The sequence below is a fragment of the Puccinia triticina genome, chromosome 11A (assembly GCF_026914185.1).
Source record: "Puccinia triticina chromosome 11A, complete sequence".
NCBI classification, from domain to species: Eukaryota; Fungi; Basidiomycota; class Pucciniomycetes; order Pucciniales; family Pucciniaceae; genus Puccinia; species Puccinia triticina.
This window is the reverse complement of record NC_070568.1, coordinates 3,002,723-3,014,923: the sequence shown is the minus strand read 5'-3', so window position 1 is coordinate 3,014,923 and position 12,201 is coordinate 3,002,723. Positions and strand designations below refer to the sequence as shown.

Here is a 12,201-nt window from a genome sequence, read left to right as displayed (position 1 = left end):
TTTGGCTGGGAATATTTCGATTCCACCGGTGAGAAGACAACTGATTCGTAGAGAACTGGTCGAATAAGTCCTGTTTGTAGTTCTTGCTGAGAAAGTACTCCTCCTGCCGCAATGAAGCTGGAATCCACGGCTAAGATAATAAGTCCGGCATCTTCAGAATAGTCAAGGCTTTTCAAGGTGATGTCTTCTCCAATGATCTTTTTGAGAAGGTTGAAAGCTTGATCACAGTCCTTGTCCCAGGCCCATTCGACATCCTTTCGTGTGAGTTTCCTGAGAGGTGCAGCAATCTCTGACAGATTTTTAATAAAAATTCTGACATAGGTTACTATTCCCATGAAGCCTCGGAGTTCTGTGACATTATTTGGAGTAGGCCAGGTTGAGATTTTGTTTTTCTTCTGGGATGACACACGCCTTCCTTCTCTGCAAACCACATGTCCAACAATGTCCAAAGCCGGTACACAACACGCAAACTTCTTTCCTGAGATGGTAAGTCCTGCTTCTTCAATCCAAAATAAAACTCTTTCAAGAGTTTGAGCGTAATCCCAAATAAACCGCCGAATTCCCGGATTTTCTTCTAGTGCCTCGTTGTTGTATGTTGAAACAGGTCCTTTTATACCGCCATCGTCAATAAATACGCCTACGTGTTCCGGTATCTCGTCCTGGAGGATCCACATCATTTGAGCTTGGTAAACCGCCACAGAATTTGTTGCTCCTTGGGGAAGTCTTGTAAGTTGGAATCTTCCTAGTGGTGTATCAAATGTGGTTAAGGGTCTTGATTCTGGGGCCAATTCTCTTTCGTCGTAGCCGCCCATGATGTCGCCTAGTCCGTAACAGGCGCGTCCTGCAAAGGATTCCACAAATTCTTCTGTTGCAGGAGGTAGCCCAGCATCCTTGATGGTAACCTTGTTCATTTCTTGTAAGTTGTGAACTATTCTTAGTTTTCCATCATGCTTTAGGACACAGAAAACTGGACTAGAATAGCTGGATGTTGATTGTTCGTAAAGTTTGTTTTGTATACGTTCCCGTACTTGTTCCACATATTCGTCCTTAATTGCCGCAGGTATTGGAATTGGCTTCTTCTGCCAAGGTTGGTGATCCACTACTGGTATAATATAAGGCAAACCGTAGGAATGCTTCAAAAGCCCTCTTTCTTCTGGGGTGAATGCTATAGCCTTCTCTCGAATTATAATTAAGTGCTTGAAGAGCTTCAATTCTTCTTCCCAAAGCCATCCTTCCGGTCCAAAATTGACTACCTTTAGGCGTTCTTCTGTAATCCTGGCAGTGGGTTTGAATTCTGGAGGATTTGGTGTGAGTGGTGTCTTGTACGGATCTCGTGAGAGTGGTGGTCGTTGAAGAGGCGGGTTTAGCGTTTGCGGAATAGGTTCATTAATGGGCCGAATTTTCTTTGCTACTGGTTTGTATTTGGTCATACACCATAGACTTCCATCCTTCCAACTTTGACATAACTTTGCTTGAAATGCCAAGCCCAAACCCTTTTCGAATAGCTTCCCAACTCTATTGTTGGTAGGTTGGTGTGAAGCTAATAATTTTACACTATTGATAGACGGAATACATTTGAGAAACTTGGTTGATTCAGCTGTCCCATTAGTCCTTGTTAGTCCCGGTTTGATGGATAGAATCTTCGAGAAATATTTTATAGTTTGTTTTTGTAGTTTCTCCAATAAGTACAGAAAGGATGTTTCGAGCCAGTCTAAAAAACCCAGTGTTCGAGACATAGCCTGCTCGACCAGCTGTAGCAAGCTATTCCCTAAGTGAACACCGGTGATCATAAAAAAGATTGAGTAGGTTTCTTTGAAAACATCCGATGTTCTTCACCTCCTTCTCCTGTAGACCCGTGTTTAGTGGCTGGCATAAGTATGTTTGTGCTCAGATCCTTCTGATTATTCCAGCCTTTCCCTTGTCCAATTCTAGCCAAGGGTACAGAAACTCTTCTGCCTTTTGATCCTTGGAAAGAGAGTGTCTCGCCGGTTTCGTGGTATTCCAACGTACATTCGTAGTCAAAAAGAAATGGTCTTCCAAGAATGCATTCTTGTGCTTTAGGTGAAACAAATAGGTGAGCAGGTCCGGAGAATCGACCAATTGCTAACGAGCAGTTTTCCGCCACACCGTTTATGTCACATCTAGCACCGCCAACTCCTTTCATGGGTATGTCTACTGAAACCAATTCCAAATCCAAGTCTTCTGCAACTGATCGGGGTATGACATTTACCATAGATCCGGAATCAACCATGAAGTCTACTTTTGCTCCCCCCACTTCGGCAGTTACATATCCCAGAGCACAACTATAATAACACGGGTCTGAGATATCTTTGTCTTTCTGGGGTGTAGTCATTGCAGCTGAAACTTTGGTGGATTCCGTAGCAATGTAGGTAGCACTGTTTTTACCCGGAAGGCGTCCTTGAAGTTTGGCAATGACTTGTTCCGTGTATGATGGTGAAATAGCCGTAAGCTGGGCAAAAGTTGTCGGAATTTTTACTTGGTCTAAATCTTGTAGTAGTGATTCCTCCGGAGAATTTTTCTTGATACTGATAGGTGCCCTTTCTCGACTCCATATTTTCTCTGGTGCCTTTCTAGGATTTTCCTGTTGAATTTCTGCTAATTCGTCCTCCGCATCAATGTCCATGCCGTCTTTTTCTGGTTCTTGGATCCTCACGCTACGCCGACCTTTCTGAGCTTCAGATCTTGTAATTGCATGAGTTCTCAGATAGTTTTCTGCACCAAGTTGAGGTGGTTCCCATTTGACAGTCTGAGCTGAGCTTTGCATCATGGGAGTGCTTCCGTTATTTTGTCTTGATTCAGCTAAGTTTCTAATCGCATCTTGCATGGCGGGATCTGCCGAAGCACTTGCCACTACTGAACGGATTGGCCGAGATGGGTTCCAAGGAATGTGTTGTCCATTCGGTAAGTACCACTCTTTCCCCTCTCTCTTCACCAATCCTTGACTCTTGTCTTTAATGAATTCTGGGCATTGTCCGGTAGAGTGCCCTTCCCGTTTACAATAGTAGCAGATTGTAGATTCATATAGTGGGGTGGATGGTCTTGGCGCTTCGCGAGAAAATTCTTGTCTCTCCACTGGTCCCTTTCGATAAACTGGTGCCGTGTTTTTAAGCTGCTGCTTAAGCGATGCCAACTCCTGTTGGACTTCATTTAACTTCTGTTCTACTGCTTTGTCATTTGGGGTTTCTTGTAACATTTGTTCTCGCCGTTTCCCGTCACCTTTCCTAGCCTCTAGATTTTTCTGCATAGCTTGATTTGACTCGGAAAAGCTTGAGAAATTGACATAGCCTTTGTTAATTCGGATTTCAGTTTCTGCCGCTGCCACAAGGTCATCCCATTTAGGTGCCTTATTGCTTCCATCCTTGGCTTTTGGAAGTTGTCCCTTGTTGACTAGAGTCCGTTTGATGCTTCTTTGACTTTCATTTGAAAATGCACTTAGGAATAGCAGGGCCGCGTCCTCCTCCTTGCTAATGTGATCATTTTTAATAAGGTACTTGAGAATTGAGGTGAACTTCCCAAGATAGGTCTTGTAGTCTCGATAATTTGTGACTCCGTTCTTGGCTTGCTGTTTTGCCACTTTGATTAAATCATTGGTGGTGTACATAATAGTATTATCTAATTCGCCCCATGTTTTGACCATTTCTTTCCGTAATTTTTTCCAGTCGCAGTCATCGTATCCGTCCATCTCCTCGAGTTCGCTCTTGAGTTCCTCTGTCCGCACAAATCGTCCAATCTGAAGCGCCTTATCGTAATCCGTTGCTTGGAAAGCGTTGGCCGTTCTTTCGAAACGCTTTAAGAACTTCATGAAGTGGTTGCCATCATAGAAGAGTCCAGGCTCTTTAATAATGACTGGTTTGACTTGGTGGAACTGTGGATAAAAAGCTTGTGGATGCTGAATGGGTGGTTGTTGAATCGGTGGGGGTGGAATTGGCTGTTGTCGTTGTTGAAACTGAGGTTGATACATAGTTTCTTGAATATTTTCCGTGTTGTGAATTCCGTACCCCAATATAGGTTGATGTGGAGTATTTTTACGTTGCGGTAAGTTTGTGTTTTGAGGAGTTTCATCCGAATCTGATAATTCATCTCCGTATTGGTCTCTGAGTTGAAGGTCAATTCCCTTTCCTTTGTCTTTTCTGGGTGGTGCAGGTGGGTTTGTTGTATCCGGATTCCAATTCAAGGCTGAAGTTCCGGCCGCAGGTCTGTTCCTAAAAGGGGTTGATGGAGGAGCAAATCCATTCTCCAAATCTGGTGCGCTAAACGGTAAACTCATTTTGTTCTTGTTGAATCCTAGTTTTGTAATATCACAATCTTTTGCTAACGGTTACTGTGCTCTGAAAAAGAAACAATAATATCTGGTCTCTGGTCTCTTTACCAGGGCTAATTGGGGCTTTTTCTTTAATAATTGATATAAATAACTTTACCGTACTGGGAGTGTTCTTCAAACAGTATCCTAATTATCTGAATTCTTTGGTACAACAACCGTCTTTCAGTATATAATTGGCTGTTTCCTTCGAGTGGACTCCAGAGTTTTCTTCTAGCAGTATCTGATTATCCAGATCCTTTGGTACGACACACCGTCTTCCAGTATATAATCAGCCGCTTTCTTCGAAATTCTCCTTTCAGGTCTGGTGGTTACACGTTCTCTTCAGAGGCTTGTAATCCGTTTCGTAAATGATGTTTTAGTATTCGACTGGTTTTCCAACAGAATAAGTGAATATGCCGTGGAGTTTGTAGATTTTGTTGAAGAATTTGATCCTTTCGCCGCTAGAAGTAGGTATCCTTCGACGTTATTCCAAGTTGTTGAAATCGGTAATCTGGTGTTGATCGAACAAATTTATCCTAATCACGTTGGGGACTCCCTTGTAAGACTCAAAAGTGGTTGTGAAACCCTTTTGCTGAATGGAGAAGGGGATGAAGGAGTTGCAAGCTCTGCCCTTCTATACTACCAGCTACAAGACCCACCAAGCTCAGCTTGGCAAGCTTTAATTAGGTGATAGGAGTGAATGCTCAAGATGAGTTTATTCGATACACTTTATAAAGATTTGTTATTGATATATAAGGGTTGTTATGAGTATAGTTGTAAGTGTTGAGAGTACAAGGTGGTGAGTGAATCACTGATCAGTAATAAACTGAGGAGCTACAAATGAGGGGGAGAGAGCCCCTTATATAGACAAATGTGAGGGATTTTAGCTCCAGGGCAGCCCCAGTGAGGGATTTTAGCTGGCCTGCGCTGTGTACAATTTATGCGAGGGGTGCATGCATGATGCAGGGAACAATGGCATGTGATGCAATAAAACCAAACAAAAGTGGAGGTGAAAGTTCTAGAATGCGGAGAACAATGGCACAGACTGCAGTGGCAGTTCTGGATGATGTCATGCAGCTAGAAAACAAAGGCAAAATAATATATGCAGTGGAGATACCATGGAGTAGGGAAAGGTGGCTTGAGGTGCGTGACAGGGGTCAACAGGGTGCTACAGGTTGTCCGGAGGGTCTAACTTCCAGTGCAGTGGGGCTACAGTTACACTTTCAGTAGAGACTAGGGGGTAATTTGGCCGTAGATTCCATTTCTGGGGTCCATATGGTCGTACCATGAGGCATTCTATGACTAATTACGCAAATGAGAGAAAAACTTTTGATTTTTCCCATTTTGTATACCACAGCGGGAGGCCCAACCTGAAATTTGTGACAACCTTTTACACGCGCACATGAGGGTTAAATTAGCAAATTGAAAACAATGACCACTTTCATTTGCATGTAAATAATATGAATTGAACCCCAAGAATTCATCTCAATCAAAAAACAGTTCAAATTGAATTATGATTTGATTGTGGCCATTGTGTCTTAGTGGTTTCAACTGCATCCCGGTTGTGTTCCAGTTGACTCCTGCATGATTTCTGGATGATTTATGCATGAATCCAGGATCAGTTTCAGATCATTTGTGGATTAGTTCCAGAATTTTTCATTACTTCTTACACTACTTTCATCAAAGGCATCCAGCACAGTTACAGAAAAAGGGTACACTATGGCACTCTCTGGAGAGTGCGTCAAAATCCCCCCTGGTGAGAGGATGTTTGAACCTCACCCTAAAAACACAGTACGTACTAGCAGTGAGTTTCAGTTAATATGTCAGGGCGCGTCTCTAAAGTGACGACGTCCTGAATAGACAAGAACAGATGGTGAGTTCCTAAAGAGGAAAACACGCTCAACATAACCGCGGTGCGGGAGGAGAAAGCCGCGCCTCCGGTGGAGGGGCTGGTAGAGCTGGGTCGTACCTGAACCTGAAAAGGTTTGTAAACAGAAACTCTAGCTTACCTAGTAAGGTAGCAAGTGGCGAGAATTAAGGAGAGGGGAAGGTGGAGAACGGAGGAGTCAACGGTCTAGGCGGATGTGGCGGTGGAAGCGGAGGCAAGGGAGTCAAAGGAAAAAGAGTATAGAATATATGAAAAGGGTTGAGATTTAACTAGATAAAAGCCCCAGTTGTTTTGTATCAAACAAGGGTGACGGGCGCAGTAATCTAAATAATAATCTAGCAAAACTTTTGTGGGGCGGAGGCCCCAGGTCTTTTATAGCCAATATGAAGGCAACATGGACTTCATGTCGTCACTATGTTCTGAACTAATATCCACGTGTGGAACATTCGCGTGGATTGTGCTCACTCAAGCTCAACAACCCGTGAGTGTTACTCTGCCAAGTATGACACCCAAGGGCAGGTATTCACACGTCGTTGAATATCTACTCAGTGCGCTAGCGTGCGCACTTGTCGCCTTTGGCTCGTGCGGTGCCTGAAGTGGCACTATGCGCGCACAGCTCTTCTGTGGCGCGTGCAGTGTCAGCCTTGGCGCTGTCGGGACTAGCCAAGGGCTGACATAATATTACCTTGACATATCAAAAATAAGCAGTCCTGAATATCCATTTTCCCTTTTGTTTGGGCTCCTGATTTTGTTGGTGTTCATTGAGACAAAGTGTCAAAGAGGTTTTGTTCATGAGTTCCCCTTTGGTAAAAATCAGACTCTTCATGACCGTGAAACAAAACAAAACAAAACTTGTTGAAAAGATAACAAATTGTAGTACCAAATGAATAACTGTATTTGATTAACTTCTTTCTAAGACTTTGAGTGAAATGAGACTGTGCAGAAAAAGATACTGATGTGGGACATGATGAGGTGTTATTGTAGATAAAGCAGCCAAGATATTTTGGGTATATTTTTCTTTTGAGAAATTAGGGGATGCAACTTGCAAGTATAGTTGGATGGTTCTGTGGCATATTGTTTTTTGAGACAGTTTTCAGGGATGATGTGATTAATTTTGAGGTGAAAACCACAGACTTTAGGGAATAATGATATAATAATAGGTTTGGTCAGCCACGTGAAGCTATGAATCCCAAGGTATAGAATGAGATGAAGAAAAATTCCCCAAAGGGAAAATGTATTTTTGAGGAAAGGGATACTAAAACACAGCTGCAGCCCAATGTTTTGAAGTGGTTTTCAAAACCACTTCAAACCTTTTCAAACTCAATTGCAGACAACATTGTTGGTGCAGTTTTCATAGGTTTTTTGAAGTGTTTTTGAAAACACTGTGAGAAAGGCCCCGAAACCAAACAAAAAGTGTTCAGAAACCATTTTAAAACCAAGAATTTTTGAAAATGGTTTCAAGAAGCTTTTGTTGCAACCCTGGTGTAGTGCTTTCCAAGTAAATATTTTGGTTGATGAGAAATACAACCATAATCAACTGTGTATATAGAAAATATGTGAATATAAGAACACGAAACTATGGAAAAATATCAAAACAGAAATAAACACATATTTTCACATAACAAGCTGGTGGTCCAGTCGGGCGAATTTGATCATGTTACGGTAATTTGTGATGGATGAGGTTTAACTAAAGCAGTACCGTTTAAAGCAGTTTGAACACGGGTCGGATCGAGGCACGCCTTGCCGATTTCGGGTTCGATCTATCAATGCGCAGGATAAACATGTGGGCCAGTCGGCGTCACCGCGGCTGATGCTGATCCTCGGCTTGGTCGTCGACTCCATGACCGAGGTCAGGAACGAGCTGGTCTCCTTCTTCGAATACTAAAGCATGAGATAAGCAACTTGTTAGTTATGTGACTTGCTTCGGCCGAGTTTCTTCCCCAAAAGCGCTTTATAAGTAGGGCTCCGGACTCAACTTGTAGCTTGAAGGTTGAGTAATTGGTGAATGGAGGTGATCGGGTGGGGCTATTTGGCAAGTAAATCACCAAGGGATATCCACCATTACCTTGCTTAGTTGGTGCCTCGCAGCCGAAGAATGCGGGACGAGATGTCAATCCTTCGAGTGCAGCGAGCGTCCTTGTCAGCTTTTCTAGCTCTTTAATTCGCAGTCAGTACAATTCATGCGCTCACCCTTTTTCTCCCAGACTTGAGGATTCAACGGGACAGGTGGAAAGTTAGCTGTGCCAGCCGGCAAGACCTTGGTTACTCGTAGGAAAGTGTTGATCATGCTACTTCCGTTAGGCCAGCCATCCCCGTTGACGCCACTGAGTTTCCCGGAAGACAAAGCAATGGGTGTTTGATCAATGTAATCTATGTGACAGAGACACTTGCATTTTCATACCTTGAATCCGAGTCCCTGGACGCATCCGCCGCCAAGATGACATCAACCTGTCTAACTGGAACCAGTAGCGGGCTGAGTGGTATATTTTCACCATTTTCACCTATGACCAGATCACAAATCATCAAACTCAACTTCCAGAAAAGATGCATGACATCAATTGGAAACTTACCACCATCAACAATCACAAGCTCGTCGGTACGGGAACGGTCAAAGCCAGCGGGGCCATTTACTCCTCTGAACGCATTCGGGTACCGTGCCGTCAGGGATTTGTCAAGACTACCAGAAATCTTTCGAGCCATTGTCTGCAAAACTGTGGTGTACTGGGTAGGTAGGCCAGCTATGGTATTGAACAACTTTTTGGGGGCAAGAATCATCAGATGAAAAAGGCGAAAATATCAAGATATTATGAGTCAAATTTGGGCAGTGAATTTTGTAAGATCACGATGAAATATTACGCAACTGTCGCTGAGCTTCCCATGATGAAGCTCATGTGATCAAACCCCTGAACACAGGTGTTTTTTTGCAATTTTTTGGCGTTTTTAGCGGCTTTGATGACGGATGAAGCGATGAAAGGCTTCCCGGCGTCGAGACTAGTGCCGAGGAATTCTGAGGGAATGAAAGCGCTCAGCTGGGGGTCAAAGCTCCCGAACTCGAACGGCGAGCATTCGTAGACCGGGGCGGAGAGCGGGACGTATGTTGCTCCGGAGACGGGCAGGTTGCTTGGGTTTGCGGCAGCTTCGTTCACGGGCTTGTGATTACTGACAATGATCGGGAGAGGGACCTGATGGTTTCGCATCGATTGCGTGTTGCGCAAGCTCGAGAATAGCATCCCCGCCCCGTGAGCAGTTGGGGAATTGGTATAGAAATCTGTGGATAATGCAGCAAGATATTGGGAAACGCACAGAGCCGTCAGTCTTGACATCACTCAGAACAGCCATTTGACTCGCTAGACTAACTTTCAGAGCTTGTTCCAGGCAAGAAATGATATCCAAGCGCGCGACCTAGAGTAGGATATCAACATCAATACTGGTGCTGATACATATTTGCAGACGTTCATGTTAGATAGGTGAATGTTATATAGGTACCCCAGTGGTCAGTCAAAGAGATATTGTATCCAGCAGCTTGTTTGAGCTTGACGGTGTCGTGGAGCGCGTCCAGAAACTGTACATTTCTCGAGGGGTTGGCGCCTCCGGGAATTGCCAAATCTATCTCCAACTGCCAGCTCTTCACCATCTCCGGCGCGGTCGGGTAATTGTTCGCGGCCGCGGATGCGACCAGCCAGCTCCCACCACTCAGACCAGTGACATATGTTGACAATGAATAAGCACCCCGGAGGGGGCTAGAGCTGGACCTTGAATCCCTGAAACGGAGAAAATAAAAATGAGCGCGAGGAACTGTGAATATTTTTGCCAAGCACGCGTAGCATGATACCCACAGCGCTTGCAAGACTCCCGCAGCGTATAGCGAAGCGCGTAGACCACCGCCAGAATGAGCAATTGCAAAGACAGGCCAATCTTGCTGATTTTTGGTCAGCAAAGAAATGGACTGGTAGCCGGTATCCTTGCCTGGCCCTTTTGTAAAAAAAGTATGCCAGAGTGGGTTAATGACAGATTTGCGGCCCTTAAGATAATTGGTCTCGGCCTCGGACAAGCTTTGATTCCGTCCGGTAGGGGTGCCTGCTAGCCGCAAAAGCTGTTGCTTCGCGGGACATTCAACGCTGACGGGGGCGTAGGAGGGCAGGCTAGCAGTCAAGACTTGCGAGTATACTTTGCCGGTGAGGCCCAGGAGAAAAATCAGGTCTAGGCCGAGTATTAATGGATAATATGCTAGTGGCATCTCTCTCGTTATCGGATGTATGTACATAAATATGTTAATTTAGCTTGCAGGAGATTGATGGCGAAACCTGTCGGATGCCAAGGAACATACGAAAGAAGAGACCGGCTAGTCAGAGAAGGTAAAGAGGACAGATATCATGCAGATCAAAAAATTGGGAGGGAAGAGATATTAGTGAAATACATACAGACTAAGCGGAAGTATTTGTTGCCTTGATGAAAAGCTTGTCTTTCTTTCCCGGAGGAGCACTGATCACGGAGTGGTGTTATGAATATGAACTTTAAGGGGGAGTGAGTCGCCTTGCATGAAAAGCCGCAAGAGAAAGATTTCCGATACAGATGTTGAGAAAATCAAGAATGAGGTACCTCATGGACAGCGGATGTGCACAAAGAGCAATATATAGACCACCTCAAAGCAGAAGTAAACCTATAAGCTCAGACTTCAACAATTCAATGTTTGGGAGCATTTGAACTTGCCACGTCGCACCCTTGATGGAATAGCAGCTGAAGGTTTACAACGGGCCCAGCCCTGGCCAGATGGCCGGAGGCAGCTCCAACGGCGGCAGGACTGAACAGTAAATGTACAATTGAGATTAACTGTGCCAGGTTTTGTGGTTGCCACAATCACTTCACCGATAGCCAGTATCCCACCTGTGGCCACCCCTAAACCCCCTCCTATGCAAAGAACCCCCAGGCCCTCCTGATGCGCGCAAACCACCCAAATACCGCTGAAATACAGCAACCCTAGAGTCCCCAACTCTGGGGATGTTTTCAAGGCCCAGAAAACACGCCAAGTCATAAGTCCGAATACATAGCTGTGTACGCCCCCCTGACCATGTCCAATTTTACATACACATGTCCATACACAACACCAATCACCTACCCTCTCATCAAAACTACATCTCACTGCGCATTGGCTCATCAAGCAAAACACCCACATCTTTGTTTCAACTCACCCATCCTATTGACAGAATGCCGCGACAGCGAATCCGGGGCCCAGCTATCCGCCGAGAGGATCGCCGTCGAAGGCAACTGAATGAAGCAGATGATCTAGCAGCTCTTCGACGCCTGGAAGATTCTATGAACCAAGCCGACCAAGACTCTCGACCCATCCCCCCTCACCAAGACGAATTATTTAACCACCGCAATGATACCTTTGAAGATTGCAATGAAGAACTCAATCTTCAACCAGGACTTGAAGACGATGCAGATGACAGTGAAGATGGTCAGTGGCAAACCTGGGTCACTTTGGACAAAGAGGAACCTGATGCTATAGATCTCATGGTCCAAGCTAGCAACGAGAGACACCGACAGCGAGCTAGGGAATTCAACTGGAAGTCACTCCTTGATTACCTCCACCCGGCATATATGGTTCAAAAATTCAAGACATCTAATTGAGCCGGATCCAATTCGTACCACGATTTTTGGCTTCCCTGCCAGTGCGGACCACAAGCTAAAACTCAACGTTCTGTTGACTTGATAGATATCAATGGTCTGTAAATTTCCCTTTTTCCAAGAGATTCCTGCCTGTGTTATAACTGATGGCTCAAATTTGCTTCATGAACTTACAATTAGCCCAGCGCCGTGTGAACATTGAATTCTGCAGATGCACACGTTATCCTGTGCGACTACTCTTGTTAAGGTCTGTTCTGTGGAGAGGAAGATGGGGTCTGGGTTCTGGGGTTCTGGGGGTTCTGGATCCAAGATGGTAGATTGCAGGATGAAGAAGAGGCTTGGATCTCCAGCCTCTTGAACCTTG

At 44.8% G+C, this 12,201-nt stretch overlaps 2 protein-coding genes across 2 annotated transcripts; one reads left to right on the top strand and one right to left on the bottom strand.

The window, feature by feature from the left end:
* Positions 1–7,892: 7,892 nt before the first annotated feature.
* PtA15_11A290 (uncharacterized protein) lies at positions 7,893–10,446 on the bottom strand (the record flags this gene model as incomplete). The annotated part of the gene is made up of 9 exons (XM_053161183.1): positions 7,893–8,090; positions 8,186–8,325; positions 8,400–8,533; positions 8,611–8,710; positions 8,780–8,963; positions 9,071–9,477; positions 9,567–9,611; positions 9,696–9,970; positions 10,046–10,446. The coding sequence occupies 9 exons, from the start codon at positions 10,444–10,446 to the stop codon at positions 7,893–7,895; spliced, it is 1,884 nt and encodes a 627-aa protein (XP_053025155.1).
* Positions 10,447–11,414: 968 nt separating this feature from the next.
* PtA15_11A289 (uncharacterized protein) lies at positions 11,415–11,840 on the top strand (the record flags this gene model as incomplete). The annotated part of the gene is made up of 1 exon (XM_053161181.1): positions 11,415–11,840. One exon carries the CDS (start codon positions 11,415–11,417, stop codon positions 11,838–11,840), a length of 426 nt encoding a protein of 141 aa, XP_053025154.1.
* Positions 11,841–12,201: the final 361 nt, after the last annotated feature.